Here is a 21,500-nt window from a genome sequence, read left to right on the forward strand (position 1 = left end):
TGGCGTCACCTGTCATCTAGAACCATTACAGAAAGCACGCTCACTAGGAACGGCCAGAATCCTTCGCAAAGTCTTAGACACCTGGGACCCGTTTCTCGAAAGGCCCGGAAACTTTTCGGGCCAGAAGGCGGATTTTAAAGTCAAACCCTGTTGAATATTAGCACAGTTCTTAGTTCTTAAACAAGTCAATTTTGTCTCGTCAACTGATAATTTTTATTGTATCATTTTCAGAATTATTGGAACTTTAATCTTGAATGCAAATAAGACAAACACGAAACAGCTTTTCGGAGCCGAAAAGCTATCGGGGCTTTTGAGAAACAGGTCCCTAGGGGCCACGGCCAGTGGAATTCTGTCAGCAAAGGAGGACTCCAGCAAACCATCAAGCTGAGGATAATAAAGATAATAAAGATGATACATGTAATGATAATGAATAGAAATGCCATCAGGGCTCTAAGAATATTTTACGATTACAATTGCTCAATGTATTACATGTACGTTCGACCTGTAGTCAGTGTCCTTTATACACCTCTCACCTTATATTTGACGCCCCCATCTGGGACATTTGTTGGTGGTGTCCATTCCAGCGTCACCTTTGTTTCTTCAGTCATGGCCACTAATACTCTAGGTGCGGCTGGCCCTTGAGAGAAAACATATCGGCAATAAATCCAGGCAAATTACATATGGTTGAAATGGACAGACGTGCCCGGCATGAAAGCCACCTTCCTACCCGAGAGAGAATTATGGGACAGAGAAGGAAACTTAAGGCGTTGGCTGGGATATGTGAATTTCACTATTAAGTTATTTTTTAGAGGCTAAAATGAAACAGAGGTCTAATTCCTGGGACATCCGCACATTTTAATCGATTGCCTTAAACGTTATCAAGTCCAAGTGCGATTGCCTCAAGGCAAACAATGCAGAATATTGTGATGGCGAGAAACCAAGAAGCATATTGTCCCATTGTTCTCTCCTCACAACACTGAATACAAGTTTGCGAACCTCTGTGGAAAGCAAATTCCCATTGATTTCAAGTGTTTTATTCTTCTGGAAATAACTTAACATATCCCGAGGGCTAGACTTATTTCCCAACAAATAATGTATTTTTTGGTATAAAACAGGCCATTTCCGAGTTACCCCAAGCCTCTGTTTTAAAACAAGACTAAGTGTAAAAATGATTTTCTATTTTCACGCAAAGAAAACCTATTCTCACGAGAAAGGTTTGGTACTTAGCCTCGTTTTGAAACAGAGGCTTGGGGTAACTCTGACTACCTACTTGATGTATGCAGTTGTGTGGGCGGACCATAGGGCCCAGGTCCAACGACCGTAAAAGCCCGAACAGAGATTCTGTACTGGGAACAAGTGAGAAAATCCTTCAAAACAGCAAAGGCTTTTGTTGTATTCAATCCTTTGGTGTTTGCAACTGCTCTCCGTGAGCGTGGTCTCGTGAGCACTAACTCCGCCTTTGCTTCATAGAGAATGACTATCCCATTGCTCTTCTCCGTTGGTAGAGGAGCCCAAGAAATGTTGAATGTTGTTTCATTCAATTCAGTAGTAACTAAATTATCTGGACCGAAGCTGGGTGCTATCAAGAAAAAGAAACATTCAAAGACTTAAAAATAAAGAGGTGGTAATAATTACACTTATGTTCGACAAAAATAAGGATGCCTCTTTATTATGGAAAGCTCTATTGGGCACAAAGATACCAAACTTAGTTTTACTTACAATTCCTGTCTCTACAAAAAGACACATCTCCAGTTGAAACAGTTGGCTAAGTCTTTATGTCACGAGAGAATTGCTGTTTAGTGCCAATTATGTGCTGAATAGGTTACTCATTGCCTTTACCCATACACAAAACAGTGCTCAAACAAATATTAAACAAATTTCACCAGGGTGGACTAGTCATAATATTCCTTTGGTGAGTTTGAAAAGCATATTATTAAAACTTGAAAGATGGCCTAACTTTTTCATGTTTCAGTCCACCTCTATCTTGCTATCCGTTCGAACAAACGAAAGGAAACCCTTTCATTGCTTAAGGTGGCTGCAGAGCAAAACATAATAATCAATAAAAAAAAATACCCATTCATTGAAGGAAGGAGTGACAAAAATTTCAGAGTTGTAAATTTATTCAAGGGCAGTATTTTTGCGATAATTTTATTTTGCACTGTGATGTTAATCGGTTCACAGGCATGGTCATCATTGTCGTTCGTCGCCCCTGGGTGAGGTGCGAATTCCTCGCAGAACTGCCGCTCGTGCTCATTTTGTAGTCATAAACAAAGGTGCTGGACAGTTCTATCTGAGCTCTGATACGAGGTAGCGTCCAATCTCAATACTTCTTTCCTGAGTTGGAAGCAACGAACAGCAGTAAAAGTCGTTAAAAATGCATTGCAATACATCAAAATGTACGCAGCAGGAGTTTGAGCCAAAACTGCCAAGGGATATTTTAAAACTGTCGAAGAACAAGTCATTCTAATTCAGAGCAAGGTTTTGAGCAATTTATAGTGCTTCTAAAACTAAAATGTACCTTTTAAAGAATAGCACGATAGGCAATCGGCTTTTGTTTTAAGAATTAGCAAACGTTGAATTTATTTGTCCCTAAAATTCAAACTGGTGGCTCCTTTTTCCTGATAGTAATTTATTTTTGAAATTCCAAAACAATTTCAGCGCTGAATTTTGAGCGACTTTTAGTTACGGACTTTTGCTCCAACGATTTTTCTGAAATTCCTCCGGCATATTTATTACATCAATTAAAGCCGATACCAGAAATTTCAGTAAAAAATATCAGCAAAATTTTTTACTAGACGCGATTTTCTTTGAACAGTAGGGTCCTTTTAAGCGCTAATTTCTCAAGAAATAATTTTCTATCAATGAAATCGGAATATTTCATATTATTGCCGAATGATATCTGTTGTTCTTTGCAAAGTTTCGCAGCCATCGCGTTAAAAACCAAAAAGTTATGACGGAAAATTGGTCACAGCAAAATGCTCTAGTATTAATTATGGAGCCACCTTAAATCAGAAGCATATAACCCCGCCACATGTTACCTCATCTATCCCGGGCCCCCCACCTCCATGTAGGACGTTGGATTGGACTACAAGTAGGAGATTTAGAGCGAGTGGGAGATCGATAAAAGCTTGCCATTCATCTTACGTCGCTTTTTTAATCACAAGGAAGGATTGGGTGCTTTGTGGACATAACTTGCTCGAAAGTCTAAAGCCGTATACGCAGGCTTATTGATGTTTTAGCTGAGAAAACAGCTGACATTTTGCGATGCCACCGCTGGTTTTGACGATCGAGGAACGAGCGCAGAAATTTCTTCTGATGACGCGACCGTACCCGGAAATGGCATGGGTAGTGTTTTTGATTGGTTGAAATTAGCAATTGGAAGCACTGTCATCAGTATGGAAATTCAAGTGTGCGCTCGCAGAAACTAGTGGTGGCGTCGCGAAATGTCGGATTTTTTTCACAGGCTACCGATACCGTATTTATTCGAATAAGCGCCCAACTTCGAGTTAGCGCCCACCTCCACCCCAGAAGCCTTGCTTTATAACATCTTCGCGTTTATTATTACGATTTATTGTTTTGTTGCAAAATAAACATACTTCACTCGCTAAAAATGGTGAAAATTTATTATGCGCTCACCTCGAATACCCGCCCACTCTCAAGGTCCAAAAATTTAACAAGCACCCTGGGCGGTTAATCGAATAAATACGGTATTTAAAGTACGAGAACTGAGAATTCTTAGCCCAATGCATATTCGTTAAGCAGGCGCATCGTACATGTTGGTGTTTTTATTCTTACATTTACTAAACATGTCTTACCGTCTTCACTTGTTCTTTCCGTCACAACAGAGCTTTTCGGTCCTTTCGCAGCGTAGGTGAATGCAGACACTTGAATATCGTATTCTGTGTATTTCTCCATCCCAGTAATCGTTTTAGAAAGAACAGTTCCACCGTCAACGGTGACAGTGTTCGCTTGACCGGAGGCGCCTGTTTTCTGGTAGTACACTGTAAATCCCGCAATAAGTCCATTTCGGGATATCCCGGGAGGTAGCTGCCAGTTCACTGAAATACTAGTCGAGTTGTTGACAGTCAAACCCAGGTTCGTAGGGGCTTGTGAAGGAGCTGAAAATGGGAAGTCAAAAGGTCATTTTTACGATACCGAAATTTGACTACAACTACCAGAAGGCATTTCGTTTTTGCATTCTTGTTTAAATTTATCAATCCTGCTGAGATTTAAAAATAAAACTGCAATAGCCTTACTAGCAGAGGAAAACAACAAACTGAAGGATTTTGGTAATTGGGGTAAAATGACGTCATCGTGTAATTGTCCTATTATTATATAAATAAGTCAATTGTTTAAATATTTTGCAAATGGTGAAAGATGTATAAATAATGCATTAGTACAGGGAATAGCATGATTTGTGGTGATATTTGACATAAATACCACGAGTGATATTTCAAAATTGCTATACGTAATTTTACGAGCCGTTAGGCGAGTGATATTTGAGACAATTTGAAATATCACGGGTGGTATTTATGCCAAATATCAGGTACAAATCTTGCTATTATTTGTTTATACTACTACCCTCAAAAGGTTTGTAATTTTTACATGTAGGTAAATTAAGCTGAAATACCACTGCTCTAAGCCAATCACATTACAGAAATTTCTAATGTAGTATTATAGTTATATTAATACAGAAATATATATTGAATATTGATAATATCTTCAATATATATATTGAAGATTAATAGTATCTTTAAATACGAGAAGAGAAATTTGGTATCTTCAAGCGACCATGTAATGTTCTATTTATTATATAAACACCAATGAAATACCAAACCATGGGGTAACTTTAAAAGGCGTGATTTATTATGTAGCCATAGCGACGGTGACCTTTTCACATGTGAAGTTATCGGCCCGGTTACTTAAACGGAGTTAAACCAGTGTCTAACAAAACCGCGTTCTAAGTTGTTTTCAGTTGCACAACGCTTATATTTAAACACCACTTGTCGCGAACAATTTCATTGAAGCTCAATGATGTCATTGAATCACAGATACTCTCTTTTGTTTATAAGTGGTCACGCAGACTGTTACCCCCTGTTTCAGTGAATATTTCAAGTTTACTTCTTCTGTTCATTCCTATTTCAACGAGGCAATAACGTAATACAGTCTAACCTTTCCTTACGGACACCTCTCTATTACGGACAGTTCGTTTGGTCCCAGAAATGCCAAAAATCATACATTCCTTACCTCTATAATACGGAAATCTCTGTAAAGCGGACACTTAGTTCTGTCATTTTGGTGTCCGTATTAAAGACGTTTGACTGTACAAATCTTTATGTAGCCTCAGTTAATACCACTCAATATGGCTTACGCTCCCTAAAATTCACTGGTCCTTGCCTTTGGTACTCCTTGCCTACAAGTGTAACTAATTCAAATTCTGTTAGAATATTTCGTAAAACCCGTAAGAACTCTATCCTCAATCGTTATTCTTATTAATTATCTGCCTTAGCGCAAGAAGAAATATTTTTATAAAAAAATATATATATTCTTAATTCTGTCTGTAACTGTATTTTATTGCAGGGGTCATCCACTAGATTAGCCATTGCTATTTGGATGATCCCATCTCGCTCTCTATTTTGTTGTTACAAGTTTTCTTTTATTCCTTAGTTGTACTGTGTTTAGATGCCTGTGTAAATTTAACCTTTATGTCATGTAAAACTGAACTGAGTTTAATAAATCATCTTGTCTTGTCTATACTGTATACTAGAAAAGCATTTCTCGTTTAAATAACCGACCTGCTAATTCCTTGGTGCTTATATAATAAAAGATAGTATGTCACATTATTAGTCTAATATATAAGTACTCTTATTAAAAACTGAATCATGGATAATGCAATTCTAGAGCTCTGATTGGCTTAGCCATCATGGTATATGAGCCATTATTATTCATTCAAAATATTTACCCGATTCTGATTGGATAAAAGCACACACATAACTCACCATAACTAGTTACTAATGACCAAATTTGGAAGAATTTTGTGTTTAACGAGGAAATGACGTCAAAAATGCAGCGTTCGTGCAGGTTAAGGCACCTTTAACCGAAAAGATCTGGGGACGAGGTTGAGTTGTTTTGGTTGTGAAAACAAAAAATGGCGGACATTTCACTCGTTTCAAGAGTAAGAACTAGGCGAAAAAATAGGTAAAAACATGGCAAGAACAGCAAGAAGACAACTCGAAGAGCGACATCTGCTATTTGGAGAATATTTGCGGAGCTGGACAAACCCAAACGAGCACTATCGAAGATGAACTTAACATCGATGGATCGATGGAGTTAAGCATGTTTTAGCCATGTTTTAAACTACCAATTATTCTGAATGAATAATAAAACAATTATTGAATTCCGCTTTCGTATCATATGAAGAATAATGGAGATCTCGGAGGGTGTTATCCGCCTCGGTCAATAACACCCTCCTCCATCTCTATGATTCTTCATGAGATACTCAGCCTAATTTATTAATTGTTAATTATACTATGCTCTCCAAATAATGGTAACTGTGAGCGTCTGCTCAAATTAAAAACAAGCTGAATATCGGTTGCTTTTACAACCGTCGGGAAGACGGTTCTTTTGTGGGAGTTTTTAATAAAACAGTTATTCCACTCGCACTTGCTGGATAGGAGATAATTATAGCCAACTCATATCCAACGCGCACTCGTGGAATCCGCAAAGCAGGTTTGAAACCTTATCGGGCGAGTAGTCAACGATTTCCCTCGCCCGACGCGCTTGAAGACACACTCGCATTGACGAGTGGGCGAGCGCTACTCCCAGTCGGTGAGAAATGTCAACATGAATTGACTATCGTATCTTGATAAGATAGGCTAGCCCTTTGAAATAGTTCACGGTGAATACTTACCCCCCACGTCTGTCCTCACAGCTTTAACAGAACTTGGCGGTCCATCACCCATAAGTGAAAAAGTTAACACCTGAAATTCATATTTTGTAAATATCCCAAGTCCAGTGACTTCATGGCTAAGGGTAGATTTGCTTTCAATCGTTATGACGGTAAGTGGATCCTCAACAGAGCTAGAGTTTCTATACAGGAGCCTGAATCCTGTAATCATCTGGAAGTCTGCCGTTGGTAACTGCCAGGATGCATGAACACTGGTGGAGGAGGAAGGGGTCACCGTAAAGCTGGTGGGAGCACGGCTTGGCGCTAGAAGAAACGTAAGTACCCGAATAATGAAATCTACCTTTTATTTTTTTACTCTAAATAGCCCATTTTACACTGTTACAAGTAGAAACGAGGCTGGAGTTGACCTTGTTTTGATACAACCCTTCCCGCTTTGTTATGTAAATCATATTGTTCTTATGCAAACTATTATTTTTTAAGCATAATTTCCTTAAGAAAAGGAAGGAGGTTTGTATCAAAGCAAGGTCAACCTCAGCCTCACATTCCTTCAAAGGCTAGGACACTAAGCGCATATCTGTAAAATGGCCTATTCTAGTTTTCTATGCATGCTACCTTGCCCTAAAATTGGAAGACACGCCTACGATCAGTAAGGTTTTCCAACAATCTTCAAAACAAACCTTGCTACTTTCGCCTATCGAAAAAAAAAAAACCGTAATGCAATCTTAAGTTTTAGTGAAGCTTTCTACGTAGGCTGGTATTTTCGGGATACGCGAAATGACAAGCCCTAAAAAGTCGCGAGGTCTTAACTGCCCCTTAGGACGACCGAACAGTTAAACCTTTACAACTATGCGAAAACATGTCAAAGGGATTTTAGAGGCAATTCGGTGCAAGTGCTTGTTGGATGCCCCTAGAAAGAAATAACAAAAGGGAAGACTGATCGTAGTCTATTCGAGACGATAACGCCCCAAAATGTACAAGGTTCGTTTCTCTTACAAATCAGCGACTTGTAACGATTGTGGGTTAGGGGAAAAAGACGGCTGACATTTCACCCAATGATATAAATACAAACTAGAGGAATAAAGAACGTTGGAAAACGCGTTTATGATTCTTCTGGTTTATGAATATCGAAACTGTGAGTATATAAAACGGGAACCGACATTAAACTGGAATCTTTACAAAATTTACCTCTTGTTGTGAGTATTCCATACACTTCTACTCTTAAAGCTTTTCCAGTTGAAAACTCTGTTGGCTGAAAGCGGATGAACCTCGCTCTAACTATACCGACCAGACTGTGTTTTACAATATCGTTCGTCCCATCATTGGCGTTAAAGATCTGCAGTGTGAACATTGTTGTAAATTAAACGTAACCACTAGACTGAGAAAATAGGCTCTAACGCTGCCGTTTTTGGTGCAAAAGTTACCTTGCCAATTTTTTTCCCAGGTCAAATCACTTACCCGGCGGTAGAAGGCAACTTTCTGTAAGGGTTGATTTCCACTGTCGCGTATGTTTTCCTTGCGTAAATGAAATAGAGGAATTGTTTGAAAGGCCACGCGTGCACGTAAGAGTTAAGCGACGTTCAACTTTTACGTTTGCGCATCACCTTTCATACATTGCCTCAATTTTATTTACGCACGTAAAAATTACCCAACAGTGGAAATCCACCTTTAGTAATCCTAACATCAGTTAACCTAGAAAAAGTGGTCTCGTGTAACCGCAGCAAATTTTATTCTTGTATTTTTATATAAAATAAATCTATTCAATTTAACTTTCTTCAAATTGTCCATAATACATCTTGTTACACTAATTTAAATATTTTATCCCTTTCAGTTAAACGTCCAAGTTCCAAAACTCTCACCTTCAAAACGAGGCTACTCGCAAAATTTTTATTGAGATAATGATTTTTACTACAATGGCTTTGCACTTAGCCTCAATTTGAAACCGAGGCTTAGGGGCAACTTGGAAATGGCCCATTACGTGGTCCTAATAGACCGTTATCACGCCGCGGTCATTTTGTCTCAGGAGATTTAAAAAGCTTTGTTTATGCACGGCTAGCCACGTAGAGAGAAGGCGGCTAGCCGTGCATAAACAAACCTTTTTAAATCTCCTGAGACATAATGGCCGCCGCAAGACAAAGGTATATTACGTTGCAAGTTTACTTCAGGTTGTCCAAACACACCTTGTCAATGTCGTTTTCTTGATAAGTAAACCAAGTTGAGTTCTCCAGCGAATAAATCAATTTGTACTTTGTTGTCCAGTGATTGTCACTTGAACTTCCTTGAGTGGCCACGGCGCAGACAAAGAACTGGTCTTTCAGGTCAATTTGCAAGTAGTCGTTGGTATCATTATTTCCGCTAGCTGACCAGGCACCATTTCCGTTTAGACGACCTTTGTAAGCTTCATTACCAGAACGATGAGTCGAGGCAGAGAAGCTGTTGTCTGGGATAGCGTCACTGCTGGCCAGACCGATAGCCTGGATTTGGCACGCTAAAAAAGGATATTTATAACTTAATCATATGTTGATTGAACCTTCCGAGGACAAGAGTGAACAGACTTTTTTCTGTTATATTATCGTCCCTAAGTAAGTATCATGTTTAAGATTAAAGGGGCTACCTAACGCCCTTTGCTATGTTTTTCAAATATTAAAACGTGTCCTTGCTCAATTGAATTCAAAGGTCCATTTTTTGTTATTCAGGGCTGTATTAAACTGTTCCTGTCTTCTACTGCAATGGATGGCAAAAGTGGACGTAAACTAAAACTTGAAAATGTTTGGCCAAATTTTTCAAGTTGTAATGCGGTGCCAAGAATTATCACCGAAAAAAATTGTAATGTGTTGTTCCAGAAAATATCCTTATCCCCATCCCCCTCCACGGAGGGCAACGGAAACTCCGAGGGGAGAGAAGGTCCAAGAGAAAGCAATTTTCAAGGGGGTGGGGATTTGCTTCCCAAGTTTGGTTCTAATTACGGTAAGGCTCTCGGTACATTAACAAGAGCTCGTACTGATTTTTGGATCCAAAATTTAAGACTTTTCCAGACATAATTCCAAACCAATAGTTTTTTTTTTCTCCAGAATCAAGATTATCAATTACAGTCGAACCTTCCGTAAGCGACCATCCAAAATACAAAGACTGAGTAGTCGCTTACGGGAGGTAGTCGCTTACAAGAATCGAAGACAGAAAAAAAAAAACTGGAATAAACTACGAACAATATTTTTGTTCCATCGTATGTAAATACCAAAGCATAGTGCATGACACTAATCCCGGATGGTTCTGTACCTCTTCGTGCGGAATAAACTTCAACTTCGCAGAAATTTAGTTCCGTTGTCCTTTCATGTATTCGTATGGTGACGTATCTCCCGTACAAACTTGGGCGACAGAAGAACGAGGCACCCTTGCCACCAGGAACTCTATGGCCATCCCCACACTTCGGATTGGTGATACCTCCGTTACTCGAATTTATTCCTGAAATATTCATGTACAGATTGGCCTTATAGACCCTTTTCACGATACTCGCCATCTTTGCATTGTTGGCCAACAACTCCCAACGTTGTTGGATGTTACATGTTGCCCCCGTTTGCACATCTTGTTGCATGTTTTTGCGTGTTGTTGGGAGTTGTTGCGAAATATGTTAGAAACCGGTAATAGCTTTTAGCCCCGTGCAAACGGACGCAACATCGTTGGCCAACAACTCCCAACATTGTTGGGAGTTGTTGCATCCTTATGCACTAGCTTAAAGACTGATGGTATAAAAGCAATGTCACGTGGTTTCTTAGGAGGCAAACGAGTGCTAAAGTTGCCAATTCAAGAAGTCGCGGTCGAGTTTTTTTATTCTAGAAAACAAAAAATGATGCCAAATAAAGACAGGAAGTGATAATTGTTTCTTTTCTGGATGCAGTAGTGACCGTAGATGTCCTCACAGCAATCAAAGATGGCGTAAAAACTTCGAAATTCGAAATTCGAACTGTACATTTTGCAAGAGTAAAATCGTCGTACCGTTTTGACAGAATAAACAAACTCGATCGCGATTAATCCTATTAGCAAATTTTTTCACTTGTTTGCCCCCTGAAATATCTCGTGACATTGCTTCTATCCCATCAACCCTAAAGCGCGTGCGAAGATGGCGGGTATCGTGAATAAGGGCTATTTAAGAATTAGAATACATATACATGCATTAAATTCTAAAAATCACTTTTTTAATGCAAAATACAGTTTGTAGAAAATACTAATTGCCCAAGTTCAATATATTAAAATTCTAACATGACCCCGAGGCTTACTGGTCATTTTTCTATATTCGTTTTGGTTTTCTTTGTGCTCAAGTCTTTTCTGGGAATAGCGAGACAAAAAATTGCAAATTTTCCACGACTTCATTGTCTCGCAATTCCCAGAAAGACTTGAGCACAAAGAAAACCAAACCGAATATAGAAAAAAAAAACAGAAAGCCTCGGAGTCATGTTAGAATTTTAATATACTGAACGTGGGCTATTAAGATGAATTCTGTGTTTTCACTCACGTGGCCAGCATCTATGCAAATTTATTGGAACAAAAGAAAACGTTTACATAAGAAAAGAGTTCAACTCCCACAGGACTGATTTAGGACACAAACATGTCCGCCGTTTCATTGTTTTGGGACAAAAAAATATGGCCGCCATGACGTCATATGAAAACACACAATATATCACTCCAGTGCACGTATTTACCTCGTGATCTACAAGAAAAATGCACGCACACTAACAAAATATTTACTGTCTTTACCAGAAATGTTTACTCACCCACTCTGATCTCGAAAGGATTCAATCTGTTTTCACAACAGTCTCCTCTGTTTACGACGTAAACTTCATTCACTAGCTCCACGTTTTCCAAGTCTACTCTCCACCAGGGCTGTTTTTCGTAAAGCGTGTGTGCACATGACCCGTCAATAAAATTAGTATTGCTGTTTCCGTCCACGGCGTTGCTACTAGCACCCGTCGCATCACCGCCGCTATAAGTACTTGACTGAATCGTGTCCTTTAGATACGCTAAATTTTCTTCAAAGAAACCAGAAGGTTTTTCAATAATGCTGTTCATTCTAATGCAAAGATCATGTTCACTTTCATATCTTTATCCGCAGCTCAAGATTAATATGATTCATTTCATCAGCATAAATTTCAGCCATCTCCTTGAGTCGCATAGGGGACGTCTAAATCAACGAGCCTCTAATGCCGTCCAGTGACATCATTACCCGAAAAGCAGGTGGTGATTTTCATTGGCTGATTGTCCAGACACTTGCATAATTATGTATAATTATGAGAAATTTTAGCGGAACTGTCATGTGATATTCAGCGGATCGCATGCTTGCGTAAAGTTTAAAATTTCGACAATCTTTAAAGAGCAAAATATCCCATGTCTTCGAAATTATGACTTGTTAAATTGAACTACGAATGAAGAATCAATGCGAAAAGGTGGTAGGTTTTCATTGAAAGCTGCTTTGTGGTTTTGGCAGTGATTTTTGTGTCTAGCTAGCAAATTATCGAACCTTATCATTTCTACTTTCAAGTGTAATGATTAATTTTCTTTCTTTCTTGTTTGTTCGTTAAGGACCAAATAGCTCCTTTTAAATTAAAACAAATTGAAGGAAGAGACGTCCTCTGTGTGTTCATTATTACGTGGCCGCGATAAAGTTTGATATAGTGATATATCTTTGTTTGCCAGCTTCCAATCTTGTTTTACTTTTTGCATAAATTATAGCCGAGGAGTAGTGGCGTCATTGAACGGCATTATCGGCTCGTTGATTCAGACTTCCCTTCCCAGGGCATGTGACTCGAGGTCGGGGACGGCTGATATTCAGGCTATCACTTCTTAGTAAATTCCAACTAGTGGTCTATTATCAATGCTGCGTTCTGATTGGTTGAGCTACTACTAGGTTATATGTTATAGCCCACTAGTAGCAAAAAGCGCCGGCTTTTTGGCGGCAAAAACGATTTAAGTCTAGCTTTAACTAGCTAAAGCTTTTTTGTCTCGTTATTTTTGACCAACTAGTTGGATTTTACTAAAACAATTATTCCTCTCGCCCTCATGGCCTCTGAGTCAATAGCTTATTCGGCCTTCGGCCTTATGGGCTATTGACTCAGAGCGCATTCGGGCTCGAGGAATAATTGTTAAATATATTTCAATTCAATAATAAAAATTAATTAATTAATCAACAATAAAATGACAAGTTCTCTGAATATCAAGGTACATTAATATTATGTCAAAAGAAAAAAAAAGAGTGGAGCCACCAATCGCCACAAGTAAGGTTATCCAGATTACCAAATCCGGGAAATTTTTCCTTGTGGAATCCGCCATCCAGGGCTTTGGATTTCGGAATTTAGCTCAAGGAATCCGGAATCCTGACTAAAAATGGGAATCCGGAATCCATGTCCCACTGACAAAGAAATCCGGAATCCACAGCTTGGAATCCAGAATCCAAGACTGATTCGGTTTACCTCACATGGGGCGACACCAGCCTGACCAACAGCTCCTAGTAACCTTCATAAAGCATTATTCCTCAATTCCCCTTTGTTTCTACAGCATGTATGTTGCTTGAACTTACCATAACTGCGGCTTATAACCGATAACTGAATTTTTTGACTAAATTGATCTTTATCTCTTTTTTTATCGCAACAGCATTTTGTTACTAATATGACTAGTGTAATTATCATTAAATTTCGACCCTGCTCCCCCTGGAGTCTCCAATAACTCACTGTATAGAGCATCCGAACTAGAAATCAGAGGGTCGTGAGTTTGATTCTCACATGAAACAAGCGGTTTTTTTTCTTAGCTTTCTGCTCAAATGGACCCTTTCCACGGTTTTTTCCAAGCTTTGACATGGACAAGTTAAGGAAAGAACGCCTTTAAATTACTAAAATTGCCATGTTTGAAGTGATTTGTTGCAGATTAACGAACATATAGCTCCTGAAAGTCGCGAAATTTTACAGACGTTTGTATGGTGGGGGGCACAAACTTTCCCCACCACCACATAAACGTCTATAAATTTTCGCAACTTTGCGGAGCTATAATTTTGCTCGTTTAAGACGTATCACTGTCAAACTTGGCGAGTTTACTCATTCTAAGACGCTCTTTTCAGTGGTGTCGACGGATTTTCCCTAACTAGCTAGTCCATGGCAAACGTTGAAAAACCGTGGAAAGGTCGATTGACGCAAAAACCAACTAGAAGTTGGTTAAGAGCGATGCAAATTTCAGACCGTTACCTCGCGAGTAAACTTCCACCTCACAAAGCTGAAGAAACTGTCTCTTCGTAGTTTTAATTCCAAGATATCGGCCAGTTGTCAGTGGATTTCTGTGACACACGGCGGAAGCTATAAACTGGATAAAAGTGTACTCTCCAATGCAATCAGGATTGTTTACTACATCAGCGCTGTTACCTGATATAATAAAACAAAATGAAAGTCCTAAAGTCACTTCAGCTACGATAATGCGGACAAGAGAAACGTGCAAATTGTTTTGTGCCCTGATAAAACAGCCGACCTTTCGCAACGCCACCACTCATTCTGTTTTTCCCGCAAAATGCCGTCTAAGAAACGAGCCCAGAAATTTCATGCTGGCGACGTGTCACTACCCAGATCTGCTAAGTGCTTCTTATTGTTTGAAGCAAATTCCCAAGCGAGACGACCGACCCGAAGTTCTACTCAGATCTGGTGAGTGAAAGGTCATCAGCATGGAATTTCGGCGCTCGTTCCTCAGACTTTTTTTTAGCGTTTTGTCCTCAAACTTTTCTGGATTTATGAAAACTCACTCTTGCTGCACTGCATTACTAAAAATGACGGAAGATTGGAGGAACAGTATTGATAACAAGGAAGCTGTAGCGGCGGTCGCTGTGGACTTGAGCAAAGCGTTTGATGCCATAAACCACAGCCTTCTGCTCGCGAAGTTGAAGGCCTATGGCTTTTCTCCACATGCCTTGGAACTGATGTCCACCTACCTGCTAGGTCGTCAACAATGTGTCAGATTAGAAGGCGTATGCTCTAACTTCAAAACAGTTAAATCTGGTGTTCCTCAAGGTTCACTATTGGGGCCGTTGCTGTTCAACATATTCATTAATGACTTGAATTTCTGTGTTCCTAATGTCTCATTGCGGCTGTACGCTGATGACACGACTACCTACCTGTCTGATGTATCTCCCACCATTCTAGAATTTTCCTTCAACAAAGATCTTCATACTCTTTCGTCGTGGTTTGAGTCTAACCATTTAACAGTGAACAGTACTAAGACTCAAGCATTATCTGTCGGACCCTGTGCCTCTCATTATTCTTTATTTCTTAATAATGCTAGAATAGAATTTCTCCGATCTATTAAGATTCTCGGAGTTACTCTAGACAAGGACCTATCCTATAAAGAACACATATCAGATCAACTAAAGAAAGCCTACGCGAAGGCCTCCGCACTGAGAAGAATAAGGCGTTTTCTTCCTCATGATGCAGTGATAAAACTTTATAAAGCATTTATATTACCTCATCTCGAATACTGCAGTCCTTTGTTTGTAGGCATAGGTATTGGTCAACGCAACCGTCTCGAAGATGGCAACTGTTATATTTTGAGAACATTAATCGGGCACAACAAGTCAATGTCATACGACGAGCTGCTCACTACGGCTAGCATGAAATCCTTATATTGTAGGCGCTTACACCAGGCGTTAATACTTCTTTTTAAATGCTTAAATGGTACGGGACCTACTTATATTGGAAGCCTTTTTAAATACAGGCATACACCGTATAGGCTAAGAGGCGAGGGCTTGAATTTGGAATTACCTAACTTTAGTCTTAAATTTAAGAAGAATTCTTTCACTTATTCATTAGCTAAGTTATGGAACAGTTTGCCTTCGCAAGTGCGTCTTTCAAGAGATGCTAATGACTTCAGAAGTAAATTGCACGACTGTAGCTTTTTAGAACGCGTCTTATAGTGCACGATTGTAGCCTTTAACTGTTTTAGAACGAGTATTATAGTTTTCCTTGTCACGTTTTTAGTATGTGGCTTTTAGTCGGTTTTAGCTTTTTATATTTTATATTTTATGTTTTTATTACCAAGTTTTTATATGTATATATTTATTGAGTTGTTTTTAAAATTGAATAATATTATATAGCTGTAATTATTATAGATTTTATTTATACACGTTCGTATTTTGAACGAGTTTTTTAGCTCTTTGACGTAACGTGTTAAAATAAATGATTGATTGATTGATTGATTGATTGAGACGTCATATCGCAGGGAAACTAGTCACTGAGTAGTGGCGTCGTGAAATCAGTACTATTTCTCAGGCTACAATTTTCCACCCACGAATCAAACCTGTCTTGCAACAAATCAGGTTGTTACAGGTTGAGGAAAGTTATTGTAGAACTTTGCAACAAAATCTGTATATAATGCGCTTTGTACCGACCCAAGAAAGTGAAGTCACTCCTCCTGCAAGACAGATTTGAATAGTGTGTGCTCTTACAGTAACTTAAAGAAAGGTATAAAAATATATCAAAAAATTGAAAATCAAAATGAAAATTTACAATTACATTTAATACATTGTAAATCGCTAGAACGCAAAAAAAATCTCAAAAAATATATGAGTAAAAACTATAGAATATTTCACAGCTAAAATTTTTCTATTAAATTAGGAAGAATATGACTAGTAATGCACAAATGAGGGAGGGGTTCCCCTCTTGGGTCAAAATGCCCATTACATTGCCCTTTTACCGGAAGTTTAATTAATCCGCTAGACGTGCCGCCAAGAAGCACAACAGCACTTTTTACCTTGAAAAGTTCAAGATCTTAAGAAAAGAATCTAAGGCATTGATAAACAGGAAGTTAAAGGAGTATCACACTTCTCTTAGTGACTTTATGACTTCCGCCATGAAACCAAATTAAATTCTATACTAGCTAATGTTACGTACGGAGGGCCACAGATCTCCTCTGGAGTGGAGATGACAGAGGCCCTCAACAAGTGATTCTCTTCCACGTTTACGCGTGCGCCCAAGATACCCCTCGATGCGTTTACGCCACTCGACGAGGGGATGCCCTTCCTTGACAGCTTGGTGCTGTGCGAAGATGAGGTCTATAAGGTGCTCTTGAATTTAAACCCGAGCAAAGCTGCGGGCCCTGGCGGTCTTCCTAGAATCGTGCAAAAGTCGTGTGGAAGGGAACTAACACCTTCTCTTTTCGCCCTCTTAAATTTATCCCTTGCGGAGGGTAAACTACCCACCGAATGGAAAGACGCCCTTGTCGTCCTTGTTCATAAGAAAGGCAAAAAGGAGGACGTAACTAGCTACAGACCCATCTCTCTAATGTGCGTTGTATCCAAAGTATTAGAACGATTCTTATTCAAGCACTTCGAGGAGTTTCTCTGTCCTTTGTTTCACGATGCACAGCATGGTTTCCTTCAGGGTCGATCAACTGTCACTCAGCTGCCGGCGTTTTATCACTTGACTGGCCAGTCTCTAGATAAGGGCCTGCAGTCGGACATTGTGTATTTGGATCTCGCAAAGGATTTCGACAGTGTCTCCCACCAAAGACTGCTTCTGAAACTCTCCCGGCACGGAGTTAGCGGGAAACTTCTGCAGTGGTTCGAGAGTTATCTAGGTGCACGCGGTCAGCAGTGCTTGGTCCACGGTTTCACTTAAGTCGTTCTCCAGTTCCATCAGGAGTCCCTCAGGGTAGTATCCTCTGTCCTTCTGCCGGTAATACAGAATCGTATCGCACTCTTCGCTGATGACTCAAAATGTTCCAGTGTCATTGAAAGTCTACAAGATTATGAGTCACTCCAAAAGGACCTGGACAGTCTGCATGGCTGGACCGATAATTGGCACCTAAAGTTTAACACCTCTAAATGTCAGGTACGAACCGTCACACGTAAGCGCCACCTATTTTCGCTACGATTAAAAGTTAAACAACAATTCACTTAAACACGTCACTCACGTAAAAGACTTCGGAGTGACTATCTCGTCGGACCTCACATGGGAAACTCACATTAACACTATCTTAGCTAAAGGCAATAGGATGTTCGCTTTTTTGCGCCACAATAGTGTTATGTTATTCACTACAGACCATAGGAAATTACTATATCTCACGTTTGTAAGATCATATATTGGCTATGCTAGCGAGTTATGGGCTCCCAGTATGGGCTTCTAGTATTGCTAAAAATACCGGTACTGGGGATGAGCTATGATACACACGGCATTTTTCATATTCCTGTAAACTTTACTTTCAATTTACCAAATTATGTTACTAGCTATATGCACTACTCAGGTTAAAAAAAAAAATAATAAGGTTACGACAAATTTCCTTCCAGGGGATTGTGTCGGTTCAAGTACTTTGATTGAGCTAGGGCTCTAGAAGCCCCCAATAGTACATGTAGAAGGGTCTCTGCAGCTCTTTCACACATCCTACATGTTACACCCACCTGGGTGGTTCCTGTCTTTACGCGTCGTACCAGAGGGCCATGCGTCCGCTGCACAGTTTGAAATATAAAATTAATAGTGCTGAAGTATTTTTCTCTTCTATTCACACTGTTTGAACTTTGTGGACCTGTCTTAAATACGAATTCGAAGGTACATTTGAGAAAAAAAAAAAAAAAGCGGAAAGGATTTCCAGCCACTATGCCTCGGATATTCCAATCTCCTGTTCATCTGTTCCCCTGTTCCTCTGTCTCTTGCTGTCGGCGTTGCCTTCGCTGTGCTAAGCGATGTTCTCTCCGCTCCGCGATTTCTTGTTGACGTCTTCTCCTTCGTTGTTCACGCTGAATTTCAAGTCGGCGTTCTCGTTCCAGAGGAATTTCGGTGGAAAATCTTACTTGGCGAGGAATTGCAGCCACCTGTTGTGCTGCTGCTGTGTGTCATTTGTATGGGAAATTGCTCGTGATTCACCGATCGTAAGCACTGTTTCACAGACGATGAATAAACACATCAGCTTTTCATGAATAAAACATGAAAATGCGCCCTGGCTATCGGCGGCAAAGTTTATGTTGCCTGGAAACGCAAAATGCTCCATGACATAACGCTACACGACGTCGTTGGCGGGCACCAACCATACATTCAATAGTAAGAAAGATATATAAAAATATGGGGCATCCAGTTTTGCGCGCGCGGCGAGATTATAAACTCTCTTCGCTCAAGGAATTATTATCATTATAGTTATTAATATTATTGTATGAGGCTGAGAATATAATGATGTGACTGGTATGGCCTAACTTCATCATAGACTTTCTTCATAATATTCCCCTGTTTCGAGTTACAGAATAAAAAAATTAACATAAAGGTAGGGATTTTTTCTGAGCAGATGTTCCTCAAAAAGTAAATGCCAACCATCAAAATATATTTTTCTGCATAGTCAAGCAATATTCCCGTTTAGTTAAATTGCCCATATTGCCTTCGGATAGCTATGACTTATTACTCCATTTTCATGACTTCTCCTGCCAAAACAGCTACACTAGTACTGTAGGCTGCCGAGCAATTGCCTGCAAGCAAGGTTTCGATTGTCTATTGCTGGCAATACATTTATCATATTGATGGAACATGACTATAATACAAGTATTGCTTAAAACTTCCAAATTTGGTCTGTTCCAGCTGGTTATGAAGGATTAGCCAAGGGGTTAAAGCCATTCAGAAATGGCAACATATTCTGGATGGATAGTAATACCTTTTGTCCCAGCCATAAAGAATACAGCCAATCAGAAATCCATATTCTGTGCTATAATACAGTAATTCTGACAATTATGCAACTCTTACTACTGCTTGTTTGGCCGCATTTTTTTCCATAACGAAGAGGAATACAGCAGAAAAAATAAATAAAATAAGATAAAAGTAGAGAACAAAAAACAAATAATTAGTTGATTAAAAATGAAAATAAATCAATGATACAGTACAAAACAAAACAATTACAACAAAAATTACTGACCTAATGTTAGTACAAAGTCCTTATTTCTTTGCCTTATTCCATCATAGGGCGAGAACCTGTTGACTAGGAGCACCTCAGAGATTGGCACGTTGTCTGAACCCAGGTCCACCCACCACCAACTCGGGTTGTCCTCCTGTGTAAGTGCACACTGAGCACCAGGATCAAAGTTTGTACCAACATTTCCATCCACTGCCTTCCAAGAATTGCCACCACAGCAGGTTCTTCTTTGCCTTGTTGGCTTTCGAAAAGCTAGGTTCTCTACACATGTTATATATGGAGATAAAGCTCATATAAATATGTTTTTTTGAATGAAACATGAGCCTTCACTTAGACTTATTTTAATCTTGGTTAGTAACTTCTGTGAAGCAGCACCTCCTGGACTCAAGGAATTAATTGCCAGAAGTGTGTTTCGAATTTCCTCTCAAACTGATCGGCAAATCCAAAAGAGGCCAATCATGGCATGTACTAAAGTCCAAGTACACAGGGGTGGGGGCCCTGAACAAAGATTCTGGCATTAGTTGTTTCCTGGACGGATTGACCATACTTAAGCTTTGTCCGTGGTGAAGAGAAACAGTCTTTTTTATACAAAGGGAGATTACTTGAGATTCACAAACAAGTTTCTCTTTAATAACCCGTAAGGCTTCAGATACCACAAACAGTGAAAAAGGCAGAGTTCAGTATATCAGAAAAGTGAAGGCTCATACAAATTGTCAGTAGTTTTCAAGCATTAATTGTATTTTGCAGATACCTGTGACAAATGCATTGGGTTTAATGCTGTGGTAGACACCAATACGGTGCATGAGAAATCGGATGAGGGGAGGCATTTTTCTCTCCATACCTTACCAGATGGGCAATAATTGATCTAATATATAGATTTAGCCAGGCTAAAAGCAAAGCTCCTACTAACTCGAATTTATAATTTAAATCAAACAATTGTAAACTTGTATTCCACATTCATGTGACTTTTGACGGAAAGGCTAAGTAATTTTAGAGAAAAATAATTTGCAAATAGTCCAAGCTAAAGAAATCCTCAGTTTGTGTAACTAACCCCTGAAGAATTCCATTTGTCCTCAGCCAGTGGTGGGGGGGTTTTGATATTATTAACAATTATTCCTCAAGCCCGAAATGGGCTATTAGTCAATAGTCCATGAGGCTGAAAGCCGAATTGGCTATTGACTCAGAGGCCATGAGGGCGAGAAGAATAATTGTTTTAGTAAAATCCAACTAGTTGACCAAAAATAACGAGAATAAAAAAAGTTTAGCTAGTTAAAGCTGGACTTTAATCATTTTTTGCCGCCAAAAAGCCCGCGCTTTTCGCTACTGGTGGCTATATCATAAAGCCTAGTAGTAGCTCAACCAATCAGAACGCAGCATTGATAATAGACCACTAGTTGGACTTTACTAAAATGCAATAGCCCAATAATTCTAATGGCAAGATAAACCAGCACTTTGGAAAAGATTTACGGCTAGATTACAGGACACAGGGCCACTTATCAACATATTATTAAAAAACAAAAGCGTGTATTGTTATATGAAACGTTTTTCAAAGCCTCTCAACAAGGTAGACTTGAGAAGCCCTGTATTCTTGATCAAACGGCTCAAACACGCCGACATCTAGCGCTTTTTTATCATTTGACATCCACGCGGCCTCGATTTCGAAGGTCGGGTAGAAGTGAAAATAACACAG

General features: G+C 39.4%; 1 protein-coding gene across 1 annotated transcript in view; it reads right to left on the minus strand.

The window, feature by feature from the left end:
- Positions 1-213: 213 nt before the first annotated feature.
- The window catches only part of LOC140953771 (uncharacterized), a 29,867-nt gene continuing 8,580 nt past the window's right edge, over positions 214-21,500 (minus strand). The window contains exons 4-14 of the mRNA XM_073403161.1: positions 19,814-20,071; positions 14,131-14,304; positions 11,674-11,928; positions 10,181-10,366; positions 9,085-9,392; positions 8,093-8,240; positions 6,911-7,210; positions 3,816-4,118; positions 1,271-1,579; positions 534-637; positions 214-384 (exon numbers count right to left, since the gene is read on the minus strand). Coding sequence (XP_073259262.1) covers positions 214-384; positions 534-637; positions 1,271-1,579; positions 3,816-4,118; positions 6,911-7,210; positions 8,093-8,240; positions 9,085-9,392; positions 10,181-10,366; positions 11,674-11,928; positions 14,131-14,304; positions 19,814-20,071 — 2,516 coding nt within the window. The remainder of the gene's footprint in view (positions 385-533; positions 638-1,270; positions 1,580-3,815; positions 4,119-6,910; positions 7,211-8,092; positions 8,241-9,084; positions 9,393-10,180; positions 10,367-11,673; positions 11,929-14,130; positions 14,305-19,813; positions 20,072-21,500) is intronic.

Source organism: Porites lutea, chromosome 12 (genome assembly GCF_958299795.1).
Source record: "Porites lutea chromosome 12, jaPorLute2.1, whole genome shotgun sequence".
Taxonomy (NCBI): Eukaryota; Metazoa; Cnidaria; class Anthozoa; order Scleractinia; family Poritidae; genus Porites; species Porites lutea.